At 31.0% G+C, this 14,987-nt stretch overlaps 1 protein-coding gene across 2 annotated transcripts in view; it reads right to left on the bottom strand.

Annotated features, from left to right (window-relative positions):
* Positions 1-1,324: 1,324 nt before the first annotated feature.
* The window catches only part of Axs (Abnormal X segregation), a 51,940-nt gene continuing 38,277 nt past the window's right edge, over positions 1,325-14,987 (bottom strand). For both annotated transcript variants that reach the window (XM_076414360.1, XM_076414359.1), the window contains 3 exons: positions 11,783-12,007; positions 9,647-9,895; positions 1,325-1,589 (listed from right to left, as the gene is read on the bottom strand). In XM_076414360.1, the coding sequence (XP_076270475.1) occupies positions 1,509-1,589; positions 9,647-9,895; positions 11,783-12,007 (555 nt within the window). In that variant the 3' untranslated portion in view covers positions 1,325-1,508. The remainder of the gene's footprint in view (positions 1,590-9,646; positions 9,896-11,782; positions 12,008-14,987) is intronic.

Below are 14,987 nucleotides of genomic sequence, written 5' to 3'. Positions count from 1 at the left end.
TCGTACCAATGTAGCCAAATTTCCGAAATAGGAAGGAAAAGAAACTAACTAATTTTGATACTGGCGTTTATTTAAGCACTTATTAACATAAACACCACACGATTTTCGATAAATCTGTCATGTAGTTTTCATTTTAAAGAGAATTAAATTCGATTCCGAATTAAAAGAGATCTCCATTTTGAGAGTTCAATAACATTTGATCGGGGTAAGTGAATTATGTTACTTTATTTTATTTATAGTATTCTAGGGGTTATTACCTTTTGAACGTGCTATATTATGCATTCATTTAATATTATTATTATTATAATTTAAACCCACCAGAAAAATCTAACCTTTTTTAAAACTTTTTCGCCAACTTACTAATTGAGTCGGCATAACAAGAATCTCGACAGCGTCTGTAATGATGGGGGGATACTCATTAAATATCTTTTTTTGTGCCATTTTTTGATACCAATAAATTGCTGTTTATAAGATAATTGTATTTTTTGCTTTATCTGGTGCCACTTTGATCTCTTAATACGGAATACTCACTAAATATATTTTTATTACTCTTTTTATTACTATTTTTATATAATTTATTAATATTATTAAATAGTAAATGTTTATTACTCAAAATGTTTGATATTGATGTGAAATTAATGATAATTATTAGTTCAGCCTCGTGTTTTTTGTTTAAACTTGGTTTTTTAATAATTTTAGTTTAATAAGTTTATCTGGAGTGGACCTCGATATTAATTCCACTGACTGACAAGTAACCAAATGACCATACCTGCGGTTGTAACTGCGGTTATCAATGTCCTCGGTTTTTAGTGTTCTGTCTTACTTATCCTCTTAAGCACCTATCTATTGTACTGTAAAATTGAATTCATTCTATCGGAAGCTATAAATTTAAAATAAAAGCAACTGAAAATAAACTTGCCTATATTTTTAATGACATACCCTCAAATGGCAGTAATGGTGTGCTAGAAGTGATTTTGCTGTGAAAGTTTGAAAAACGAGAGCTGTTATGAACCAAATATCTGTAAAATTGTTAAAATAATCTAACTTTTAAAGTTAATTATTGTTCTATAATAATATTTGCTTAATAGAATCCTTCATTTATTCAAAATTTTGAAGTAAAATATATATGATAGAACAATTATTTGACAAATGACATATGACATATGATATAACATCAGCAGATATCAGACTGACATAAAACATCATAATAAAACAGTGGAGATCATATAAAAAGGCATCACGAGTGAAAGGCTGACTCTGTGAAAATGAAAGAAGTGAGGCTCTGGTACCTAACAATTACTATAAATTAAGAAAACTATCTATAAACAATTAACATTATTTATTTAATATTAAGAATATCCATGTAAATTAGAGATCTTTAATTACATCATTGTTAAAAAATGTTTAAAAATGTAACACTATAATATTAATAATCAAATATACTGCGATCCAGATCTCGTAATAGCAATTTAATTATTAAAACAATTTATAAAGAATAATAATAAACATCACGAAATTAATTTTCCTTTGTTAGGGGTACCATGAACAGTCCTGTATCTCTGTAATATTTTCTTGCTCATTTGGGACCTCTGAAAACAAAAAACACATCATTAGGGAAACTGTAAAATAATTCTATTCATTAGAAACAATGCGCAAATAATATATTGTGGTTCATAGAAAAAAAAGGAGGTACAAAATTCATTTTAAAATGTTTATATTTTTTATTTAATTCATATATAGCTCCCAGTGATATTTCAGCTTTCCTTAGCCTAAAAGAGTTCAGTCAGCCGACTTAAGGAATAGATTTAACAATATTAAAACAAATCTTTTTGACTTACTACAAATGGTTTTTGAAATTGAAACATAGCCAGCGCTCATTGCCAGATCTGTTGAGTAAGGATTATCTTCTTTAACAATGACTTTGATTTGGTCTAAATACCGAAGAGTAATCCTGCATGGGATGATTAACTATTATGATACAATATAATTTACTTTCTTAATAGTTTATAGGACACATTTAAAGAATTATCTTTGTTTTCTTCTGTGTACTTTCTGTAAATTTCTATATATAACATTAGTTTTCATGAATGGATGGCGTCAAATACAAGTAAGTTGTTGACGGTTACACTTAGGAACCAATGATTGAGAGTACGCGTAGGTTGATAGTCTTTTGTCTCTTAAACAAGTTACAGAAAAAACAAGAGAGTTAATCGGTCCTTAGCTGCCTTAAATCTGAGAAGCAAAACCGCGGATAAGCGAAACCGCGGTTGGCGAGACTGCGTGTAACGAGGAACCACTGTAATTATATTCTGGCGTAATTCAATAAATTACAAACCTGATATTGATGAAAATTGAAGAAACTGAAATTAAATCAATATCTGAAATGCACCATAAACTGTGATCACATACTAGAACCGGAAGCATTCCTGCTGGTTTACAAAATTATTTTGTTTTTATTGGTATTAGAGCATTTTCTGGTATACAGAACATACGCGTCAATACCTGGCATAAGCGGATTCTTTAAAAAATATCGAATTTACATTTCTGCAAAGCAGAAGATACATAGCAGGAGAAAAAGAGGTAGACATCAGATTATTGTCAAGTACCTACCCCGTTGTGTGATTGCGAAACGATTCGCCGAGTTCATTTTCGATCCTTGCGAAACATGCAGTCGAGTATGGTGATAGAAATTTATTGACTGATGATGTTGAGACTTCGAGCATTATTCGTCCTTCGACATAATATAATTCGCCTAATAACCCCATATGGTTTGGGAATATCTGAAGAAAAGATCAAAGTGATGACAATTGACGAGTTCCTTGTTGTACTAAATCTCAACAGAATTCTGTAAAGTGCAAGTGCTGAAGTTCAATTGTTCGGGATCACTACTGAAGGAAGCGAAAATTGAATACAGAGCTGAAGTAATACGCTAATCAGACAAGTCGCAGGATCTTTGGTTTCTGTAAGATTGTGAGTATTATATGACTCGACGATTTTGCAATGTTGCTATAATCTAACATCTGAAAGCTTGAAGTATTTCAAATGAGAAGCTTAACGCGAAGAATATTTTTCGCCGGGTTTGAAGTACATATTAAGTTATTCGATTAAAAACACATGATAATAGTTTGAATATGTATGTAGAATTAATTGTTCATACATTTTTTTTTGACGAAATCAGTCATATGGATAAAAGACATGAATCAAAATCATAGAGGAATATCTAAAAGACAAGAGCTTATTCGATGTTTATCCAATTGCTATCGATTGTTAACAGTAGCGAGATACAATCTTCAGGATATTGGTTTAGAAGTAGGTTTTCAGAGTGGGTTGAAACACTATGAACATCTGGATTGTGTGTGAATGCTATTTATTGATTTATGATTGATGATTATATTGACCTACATTTATCTATACTTGTAACGACAGCATTTTCAGAAATGGGCTACCAGGACGTAATATTTAATAAATAATAAATAATAATGTATGCCTTAACATTAATTGCATTAATTTTAGTTAGCAAGGTATGGTCAATGGTTTTAACTTCGATTACTCAGAAAAGGAATATAAATAGATATTATTGAAATTATATGAAATAATTAAAATTAAAAGTAATTTAAAGTGGAATAACATGTACGCCCTCAAAAGAAAATGTTCGTATTAAAACAAAACTCAGTATTAACAAAAAAAAAAGAGAACAAAACGAGAGAAAAGCGGAGACACTTTTCAAACGCAAAAAAGATCAATATAATGCCCCGACAGTTACAATACTCAGGAGAGAGCCCAGTCCAGCGATGCACTGCTGACCAAAAAAAAAGCCAATTATTTCCGTTCACTGACTGAACTGTTTCGACGATTCTTTCAAAAACACACTCACTTCATCCAATTTCGCGATTTAATGGAATTAACCGGCCTTTGCATCTGCCTACGTATGCAGCTAAATCTCGTTCTGTTTTATAACCTGCAGCAGTATATCCTTCATCGAGTTGTACAACAAAGAACGTTTCGAACACAATTCGAAGAGTCTGAATAATAAATTCATATGGTCCGTATGGTAAGTTAAGGCGATCATTGACTGAAATTGATATGGCTTATAATACAAAAATTGAATAATATCGATTTCGTTTCGGACGTGTGTTGTCTATTCCGGTGACTGTTCCATTAAATCCTTTAGTTTCTTTCCGGTATTGTCGTCGAAAAGGATCTGGTGGATAAATATATTGATTGAAACAGAACAATCTGGTGGATACAATATGGTTCGAAAAAGATCATTTAGCAATAAATAAAATAAGAAAGCAAAAACGAAAAACAAATAAAAATGTTAAGGTTCATATAAATAAAATACAAAAATGTTTTTGAATTTTTTATCGTGTTTTTCAAAACCAATTTATATAGGAAATGTTATATAGGAATTTGTTATATAGCGTGACCGATACGGCCCTGTATACTTAAGGAACGGAGACTATGTGCCAATATTAAAACTAAATGGTGTGATAAATGATACGTCTAGACATAGAACGGTTTGGCTTATATTAGAATAGCTTTAAACCCTCAGTATCGCATCACAACGTATATATTTTAAAGTAAAAAATAGTTTTTGTTATTTTAGATAATTCACACTTCATAACTGGACGAAAAGGTTAAAATTACTTATCAAGAAAATAAGACACGTTGCCTTTGGATTGGTATTTGTTCCTCAATTACTTAAAATTATCCCTTGCTGTAGTTAAGTAGAATTCTGGCAAAAGTATTTTAATTGTAGCTATAAAGTCCTAAAAGATGGATTGAAGGTACTCAAGAATGGCTGATGGTCTCGGGACATAAGTAACTCCACTAGCTAGGAAACATCCATTCTTGAAAAAACCATTTCTCGTCCATATACACGGACCTTGGGAACAATTTCCTACAATATGTAGCATGGAAATTATGGAATATGGTAAAAATCATTTTATTAAGAAAATCATCAAAAGAAAATTGGTTGACGAAGGCACAGGTCCTCAAAAATAAATGTATATTTTTATTCATAATATGTTTAAAAAATTATGTACCGTTTTGATCGATGACAAATCCATTATTCCGTCATTGTAGGGCTTGGGATTTCTGGGTAAAATGCTGAAGCAAGTGATTTTCACATGACTGTGTTGAAGCTAGTTTTACAATACTAAGACTTGTTTTAGTTTTGCAAAGAATGAAATAAATTATAGTTGGATCTACAATACTAGTCTTTTTCAAAAACGTGAACTTTTGTGCCAATTTTATGTAGCTTTTGATAAACAATTCGTTTCCCATCCTACAACATACTTAGGCATAACCTTCCTTGGTGACACTATAGTTTTTATGTTCATTTGTTGAGCTTCTCCAAGCCTCAACCGTAATCTTTTTCAAGCTTTATTATTGTACATGATTCACTATCCGAATAATCAGATTTTAATTGCATCCAAACTTAGTTTGATTAGTTTCCTATTGAAGGCATGAGATTATATATATATATATATATATATATATATATATATATATATATATATATATATATATATATGAATATAATTTTATATTCTTTGCGATTTAGTTGACTTTTTCAACAATTAGTTGACTAGGATGGGGTTCACTTTTAACACCAAATTTCCCGAACGAAAACATACAAATCAACTCTGACTCTGACGTTCACTTAAGTAATCATCAGCATAAACATCATAAAATTTTCTAAGCCAGCATCGGGAAGTAAAAATATAAGATAGTACAAAAATAATGTTCTGAAATAACCGCTTTCAAAGCCAGCTTTTCAAAGCCAAAGCCAAACTTTCGCCAGAGTAGATGAATTACACTACTTTTATATCTAGAATGTTTTATGGATTGTTTCCTTTTAAACGCGCTGTATCATTTCTATGGTTTTATCTATTAAGAAACACCGAAATTTGGTTACATCCAACCTAATATACTTTTAAGATTATAAAGTTTTGTAGTGGAAAGAAAAAGAAATCAGGTCTTGATGATATAACAAGTCAATTGAAAAGTCCCCGGCCTCCCATAGTAAAGCACATTTTTTTGGAAAAATTAGTTTTTTTATTCAACATAATTCCCTTCAAGGGTGATATACTGATTATACCGACCCTCCAACTTTTCGATACTATTTTATTTGTACTAGTCAAATTTATACACGCATCTTTTGAGGGTTAGGGCTAACTAAAAAACATATGGGTTTAATTCTAGTAGCGCCATCTATGTGTCAGGCCGGGGACTTTTCAATTAACCTGTTATATTATTCTAACATAAAATAATTTAAAAAATGCGATGAACATTCTGGTGAAAATTCTTCATCACCCAGTTTAACCTTAATGGTCTTCAAGTCATGGTGTTTCAAAATTTAATAGTCTAAAGCTGGAGATATTTCGGGGAATTTCAAACTTTTTGGAACTTTTGGTGGTCTTACAGGATGTGATAAGGAATGTTAAATTCACCTTTTGAGATATTAAGTGCAAAATCAATCTGATTTTGTTGGCGTTGATATCTCCTGAAGTTGGATTCTTGTATCTGAACAGTCTTAATATATTCTAAGGGATGCTTTGAATTACTGCATGACTCTTGACAATCCAATTAAATTTAAAAATTTCTAAAGAGTACAACACAGGCTATCAGCTTCTTGAATTGCCAGTTTGAACGATACTGCTGATTCATAATTTAATATAAATTAATATTCTAATCCCGTTCAATTTCAAGAAAGCTTAAAAAATGTTTGCAATAATTTTTATTGAAATGCATCTAAAATGATTTACATTTACATTTTAAATCGCGTAATTTTAGTATCGCTACTATAATACTCCTCTAAGTATTAAATAACTGAAGAACTAACAGACATCTGTCTGTTACATTATGCAGCCTTACAACAGCCTATTAGTTACATTCTACATGTAAAGGTAACATAATTTTTTATTCAGGTAAGCCTTGGTACATAGCCAATTGTGTGTTATTTATAGTAATATGTGCTTAAGTGAACACCAATATTAAAACTGGATGTTAATGATGATTCTCACCCTGGCCGACAAATCTATAAATATCTCTATAGAAAGAAATTTTATAATTACATCGACCATAAACTTTTGACACATTTGCGTTAGATTGGATACCAAAATAAGGTCGACTCTTAAATTAACAGTAAAAACCTTTATGATATTTGAGAAAATTAAATGCTGCAAATCTAAATAATGAATAATTTTTGTCTAAAATTGTAAAGATAATATTTAAGATAAATTTTTTATTATAGCTTAGCTTGAGAGAAGTTTCGAAACGGAATGGGTTATTTTGGAAACAAAATACTTTTTCCAGGATACTAACAAGCGTAGGTTGAAACTTGATTACCTATAATTTGAAAACCGTATATATAAAGATCGTTCGAAAGTTTTTTGAAATTTGCTTCGATTTGGTATCACATTTCACTGGTTTTATATATTGTTAAAATTATTTTATGAAAAGTGGTTTTATTGTTCTCTGGTTGATTTTATGGTAATGATGCATCACTATAATTATCATATTCGCATAATATTGTGAGTGTGTAACGTAATTTTTTATAATAAATTCAACTTATGCCTTTGCCATGATTATCACAACCACTACAGAGAATTACATATTGAGTTGATTGGGGATATTAAGACCAAATTGACAAATACTTGAAAGGTTATTTCTAAAATGTATTAAAAATTCTCTCGAACAGTGAAAATAAACTTGGTATAAAAGCATTTACATTTTATTTATAATAGGTAATTCTTTTTCAATATATCTAGAATTTATTACAAAAATGCCATATTAAAAAATTAATAAAATCCCAATTATTAATATTATACTGCAAAGTTAATGTTCTAAATTTCATTGATATAAATTGGAAGTTTTTAATCAAAAATAGGTATTTCATCAAACACAAATTTTATTTACATTGACAAATTAAACATATATGTTATTACAGTATTTACTGTTTACGTCAATATATATAAAACCAAAATTCGTTTATGTAAACAAACTGGAGATTATTAGGATATAATTATAAATATCTAATTTAATTTGCTGCCATTTTTTACGGTAGCGTTGACTATTAAAAAAAAAAGGATTGAAGAAAAAGCTGAGAATTGTTGAGTTAATAAATTTCATTAACTTTAAAAACTGTCGAGCAAAATAAAAATATATTTAGAGTAAGATTTGTTGTAGATTCTAACAATAAAAGTTTAACAGCGTCAATACTCAATATATGGTAATAGGATATAGCCATTAGTTTTATCATCAACAAATGAGCTTTAATTATAATGATGTAATAAGCCGCAGTTCGACAACAATCAAAGCGCATCTTGTTTAAAATAAACTTTATAAATGTAGTTAGTTCTTTAGGATACTAAGAATCGGCAACTACCCAGAAAACGGTACAAAGTATAGAAAGAGTAATATACTGATAAATTACGATGTTATACTGATCATTTAACATACCATATTGTTTCCTTAATAAACATGTAGTGTGTAAAAAGTATATGCAGAGTTTAAAATTATTAGTAAGCATTATTTTTTAGTTTAAAGTAATTCTAAGTAAAAATTGTTATTGGATGGATTAAACTGAAGTTTTAAAATATAAATAATGGAGAAACAAAAATTGATTGATAACTACTACTGCTGAGGAATGGGGGAAAGTTTGAAAAACTAAGAAAAGCAACTCAGATTTTTATATTTAGTTCACAGACTGCCTTATTATTTTGTTACTTGTATGTTTTAAATGAGTAGGTTTTTGGGTGCTATGGTCAGTTTGGTTCCGATAGTTAACAGGGTAAGCAAATGTTTAATAGCTTTAATAAATTATTCTCACTAAGAATGTCCTTTTACTACTACTAATAATTGACTGTAAGCTATGAAGGTCATTTTTGCTCTGGCAGCTTAGTTAGATATCGAAAGTTGAACATTTAGCTACTCTCGGGGTTTGGGATATATGCTTGGAAAATCAAGAGCGCGTGAAGAAGGCATAAAACGCGAATTTTATTATTTCATCTTTAAGGATATCAGCTATGTAGATTTAAACAGTACCAGAACGGGTAGAAGAACACTATGGAATACCAGAGTGGATAAATCCAATTGCGAAAAAAGGTGACTCTGACTACGAATGATCAATTCTTTAGCTATCCAAGTACCTATAAAATTAAATCATGATACTACATTTTATTAAAAGCCCTAGTAAGGCCCAAGAAGGTTGCTTCCATGATTTTGTTAATGGAAAGAGCAGTTCTTCTGGTAATTTTGGCATCGATCTTGTTTTTTAAAAGGGAAAAAGGAATGAAAACTTTGATAAAATAATTTGTAATCAAATGAGAAATTACTTTATTTTACTGTCGTTTATAATATTACGTTATGAAGCTCAATTTTACTTCGACAGCTTCGCTAACCATTGACCGTCCAAAAAAGTGCGAAATATGCGTTTGAAATCAATATTTTAGTCATTTAATTTATTTTGGTTTGAAATCAAAGACTTATGACACATATACGTATATTGTATATGTAATATATTTGTGCATAATCTAATATAAATACGTATAAACAATTTTATGATAAACAATTTAATTGCTCTATTAATATCATATGTATATTTACTAGTTATAAAATTTATAAATGTTTTAATGCTTACCTCGAATTTCATGGCTTGTTTCAACTGATAGTTTTTCTTTGCCAGAGCAACACGCACCCACTCTGGTTTGTCTGATATGGAGATGTGCAAGACGTATCGCACTCCAATAAGAAGTTGCTGTAGGCACATGAACAACAGCAACAGTTCAATTTCAGACCAGTCGATAAAATGTCTTCTTGTATCAGGACTCAAATAAAGAACACCACAGTTGGTTAGAATCGACAATCCTCCTAGCACCTCAAATGATCTCTGAAATGAATTAATGGTTGCTTTGTTATTTATATATCTACAATGGAGGCACAGTATATTTGATTTTAATATACTGGCTTGTTAAATAAGTTTTCTTGTTCAATAATAAAAACAGGATTTTCATATTACATATAAATTATTAATAACTTACAGTAGTCAGAAACCGAGGGAAACTCTGCGGACTATAGAGGATAGTGATTCACTGATTTTCTCTATATTTTATCGTGCGTTTGTGTGTTTGTGTTTAAACTAAGTATTGTCTTATAAAGATATAATTATTTAAGAGTTAGCATAAGTTAGGATGCAGAAGGAGATTTCAACTTGATAAATTTAATTTTTGTTCAATTCTACCCTAGCAAAGTAACAATTAAATTATTATTGAAATGTTTGGTCCAGGCTCGATATATTTATATATACTTGGTTGTCAAATACGCTTTATTTAATCACTGGACCATTGTAGCTGTATACAGAATACATCTAGCACAAATATTTATAATAATAATCTGAGTTTATTGTTTTGTAGTCTAGTAGATATGAACAAAATTTAATTCCATCGCGTAAAATTTAACTTTTGCATTCCAAAAATATTGCTATTGGCTATATTTGGATCTTACCTTTTAAATTCTTTTTTAAAATTATACTTATATTTTTAAATAATATATTCGAATGTGCTTTTGTTTTATTTAATACGATCTGATAAGAAACCTAAACAATTAAATGATGACATTTTTATCCTCATTTTTTATTGAACACAAAACTAATTGAACAAACAATTAAAAATGATGATAGGTTAATTGGTTGGAAAGGGTATTATGACAGGGAACTCAAAGGAAGTGCCAGCGAAAGACCCTTCTCATTTACTTATCGGTATATTATAACAAATTATGAAACATGATATTATGGTAGCAGAGAGAGAATAGATCGAATTAAGCTAATATTGATGCTCGAAGTTCCTTCTATGATCTCTTCCGTGTTTGGGAACTCAGAGATTATTGGCACCCCCGTTTCTCGATATGTTTTGGGTTGTTTCTGACTTATTTCGGGTATCCAGAATCACTCTCAATGTCTTATTTTGAAACATTAACAGTCGTTGAGAAAACGAAACAATAGTTATATGGGAACCACATAGAAAAGATGAAGGTACCATAGCCTGGTATATAAAAATTTTAATTAAGATTAAAGATTTAGATTAAGAGTTTTAATTAAGTATACTTGATCTATATAGGAGAAGAAACAGTATAAGCTTTCTTCGCAGTGGCTTGCTAGATTCGATCTGACCATCTTAGCCTGCGATCGAAATTATGTCCAATGTATGTAATTTTTTGGAGCCATGGAATGTGAACTTTTTCAACTAGTAAATTGATTTGAGTAACCGAATATTTACGGAAATTTGTATATTGATGGGATGCTTATTTGGTAACATGAATAATTTAACCATTTGACCGATAATTATCCACTCTTAGAGTTTGAGAGGTAAGTATTTGAACGTTCAAAATCGCACAAAGATAGCAGCGCCATCCGTATAAATCACGGATTTTGTTGTTTGAGCTTTAATGTTATCAACCATATAAATATTGAATACTACGGAGGCGAGTAGTGTTAAGGCGATGCAATAATATGAAAAATGAGAATTTTTTTCTACTGCCTAAGAATAATAATAGCATCATTAAAATTATGTTCCATGTCAGTATACTCTGAAGAGTATTGAAGTGAAGTTTTTCGTGTTCTGCATAATTATTAACTATACATTCTTAAATTAGCCGAGCTAATCAATGAGAGTATACCACTTACGTGATTACAATAAACTATAATCTCCTTCAACATCGAAAGAACATTTACCGTAATAGAAAGCTTGCGAATGCCTTATGTTATGTCTGTTAAAATTACCTGCCAAGCTCCAATATCCTTAACTTTTCTGGTTGCCGGTCGACGGAATACTTTGCAAAGTTTGAAAGCGTCAGCTCTGATTTCGACAATGTTGTTAAGGAACGCCCAAAGCGCGGCCATCGGATAAACGGACGAAAACAGGAAAACGAAACCGAACTGAATGTAGAGTTCTAAATAGTCGTCGAAGGTGTCCTCGTACTCTTCCATGTTGCCGTTACTGTGTGCCTGAAAATATTCATATGCAAAAATTATAGTTGCAGAAGGGATCATTCTAGTCTAAATTTACAAATTTTTAAGACTTATGTTTCTTTAATATACAATAAGATTTCAAAAAAAATTTTCAGGTTAGTAAATTGAGGGCTCCCAAATCAAAATAAAGGGCCAAGGTTGATAAGATTTCCACTCTTCCTGTTAATCAAAACAAAAAAGTAGATTTTCAATCAGTAAACATGTAATCCAATTGCAACTGTTTGGAAAAAAAAATTATCTGTTTTTTAACGTTCTTATATTATTATGCAATTTTATTAAAATGGTCAAAATTAAAGTTTAGTAGAAATGCAAAGTCAAGTAAACTCTAGATATCTTTTTTATATATATTTTAAAGTCTCCTTTTACCTACTAGAGGTTTATCTGGATTGGACCTACAGTCTAACGTGGGATTCGAACCATGGTCCTCGGTATTAAGCCTACCGCCTGGCAAGTAACCAACTTAGAAATCATCCCAGCAGACATCTGGTCTTAGCCAGGCTGGTTATTGACGTGACTGGGATCGTTTTCCTTGTCGGAATTTGAACTCTCGCTTAGGATAATCACAAATAGTAAAAACAATCACAAGTATAAATTTACGACTATGCCCCAGCAAGATTAGAACTCGCGACTATCGCAACAGTAGATAGAGCGTCCTATCGCCTTTACCACTGCGCAACAAGCCGGCTCTAGATATCTTGTTAACTGCTTTCGAAAAAAAAGTTTGTGTCATAAAATGGTATTCTAGGTTCATATTTTGCTATCAGAGACTTCTCATGTTATTTTTGCTAAACAGAAAATTATTGTAACTGTAACCTCCTTAATAAGTTTATACTATTTAAAACTGGAATAAAACCTTTATTGAAAATACTCACAGCTACGTATTACAAATGTGTGATTTATAATAGTGCGTTACTGTGTCCATACTAATCATCAATTTGGTAGCTGATAAAGATGGAGAACAATAGTATTTTAAAAATAATGAAAGTAAAAGAATCGCAATTCTTTCCAAATATTTATATGTTTTGATATCTTCTGCAACTACGAAAACAGTAACTGAAAAATTCAGAAATACTGGATAAATTGGTGATGCTAAAACTACTGGCCCTTCAGTAGCAAGCCTGTTAACATCGAAGCTCTATGCGAAAATGTTGTTGAAAGTTGTTGGAGCAACGTTAATTCGGCGTGGTTGATAAAAATTAAGTACTAATTAAGGATCTCTCTCTTGTTTGTAACGTTCAACTGATGCAAGAACTGACGACTGAAGGTCACTGTAAGGAAAATTCGCTCAATTGATTACTGACAGTTACTTTGATCTTGCCTATTCAATAAATTATGGAAAATGTTGCACTTGGATTTCAAATAACCATGTTTTACCATGTTTTCTGTGTGCTGTCATTACGGTGGAAATTGTCGCTCGTGAAACGAGTTCACACATTTCACCGATCGATTGTTTTAACGGCCAGAATATATTATTTTCATTAAAATTGACTAGCTTTAGAAATAATAAGATTAAGTTGCTTAATCCTGTAACTTGTCATGGCAATTTGTCATCAGTAACTGAATACAGATTAAACAGACACGCGAAATAGCATAGCATGGTCACTAACAGCGTCTCCTTCAATTTGGAAACCTCTAATATCACTGAGCTAGTCAACAGTGTGGAACGTTGTGGTAGTATTAATCGAAAACAGGTTGCCCAAAGAGGTAGAAGTATTCAAAGAAGAAAAGAAGTATTAAAAAGTATTCCGTTCCACATTTTTACCATTAATATTTGTAGATTTTGAAGAAACCAAATTTTGTAGTTATGGAAACAGAGTATACCTTTTTATCTATCTCACCGGCATAACAAAGCGCAAGGAAAATAAGACAATTAGATTGATATTAGGGAACCAGCGGATAGGCTCAAAATTTACATTAGACTTAGAAAAAAGAACTAAGGAGACTAAGAGAACTAAGAAAAACGAACTCAGAAGACGAAACATTTTCTATCATAAGGACAACCTTTAAGGTCGAATCCTTATATCAAGTTCAAAAATGAACGAAAAATGTCGCCAAAGCTAAGTGCAGCCTGATCATCGACTGGCTATGAACTGGGTCTGGACGTCTGAATCCTGCAGCTTATCAGCAAGTTCTACGATAAGTGTAACATTACACGGCTGATACGATTTTTTTTACCGATTTGAGTTGACATCATCCGTCTTCTTTTTTTCGCACATCAAGCTAGAGGGGGAGGAATGATGATGTTAGAAAGGGCAAAAAAAGTCTCGATGTGATATTTAAAGATGGATCTATTGAATGCTTTCCATGGCGCTTTTCACAGTTAACAAAATTATTGAAAAATATTTTTATATAAAGGCTAGCGGCTAATAATTAATTAATTTTTTTATCAGAAAATGAGTTTAATTCTAAACCTATTTAACTCCAGATACATACAATATTGTTTGTTCTCTAATTTTGGCCTGGTATATTTTCTTGTAAACAGTGCAAAATGAAAAGGGTTTATTTATTCGAAACATACATTGCGTAATTTTATACTGAGGCCGCGCTCGAATATAATAACTGAGATGGTTTGGTTCGTTGAAATTAGGAATGTAAATGTCGACGTATTTGCGAATACAATTTCCAGTTGCATTACTGTATAATGCCAAATTTGAATTTAAAATTTGTCTAGGACAAAGAATAGAGTTGATGCGTATAAATAACTAGGTTTTTGTTATAACTAAGCATTCTGGCCAGGGTAGACTAAACTTATACTGGCTATTAATATAGATTCGCAGTTTAATGCAACATAAAGGTGGTGCTTTTCTTTGTTTTTGTTTTATTTTATGAACTCTCATGCTTTTTCAAAATTCAACTTCATAATGTAACTTTTCACGAGTTCTTCAGTAAATTTTAGGTGGTAAGCAGTCAAACGTATCTGAGTAAATATATTCAGCATCCAAACCGTTTGAGGGGG

This window comes from Rhynchophorus ferrugineus, unplaced genomic scaffold (genome assembly GCF_030347505.1).
Source record: "Rhynchophorus ferrugineus isolate W39M unplaced genomic scaffold, kcgeb_rfMv2 rfM9, whole genome shotgun sequence".
In the NCBI taxonomy this organism is placed as follows: domain Eukaryota; kingdom Metazoa; phylum Arthropoda; class Insecta; order Coleoptera; family Curculionidae; genus Rhynchophorus; species Rhynchophorus ferrugineus.
The sequence above is the reverse complement of the archived record's forward strand: the minus strand, read 5'-3'. Positions and strand labels throughout refer to the sequence as shown.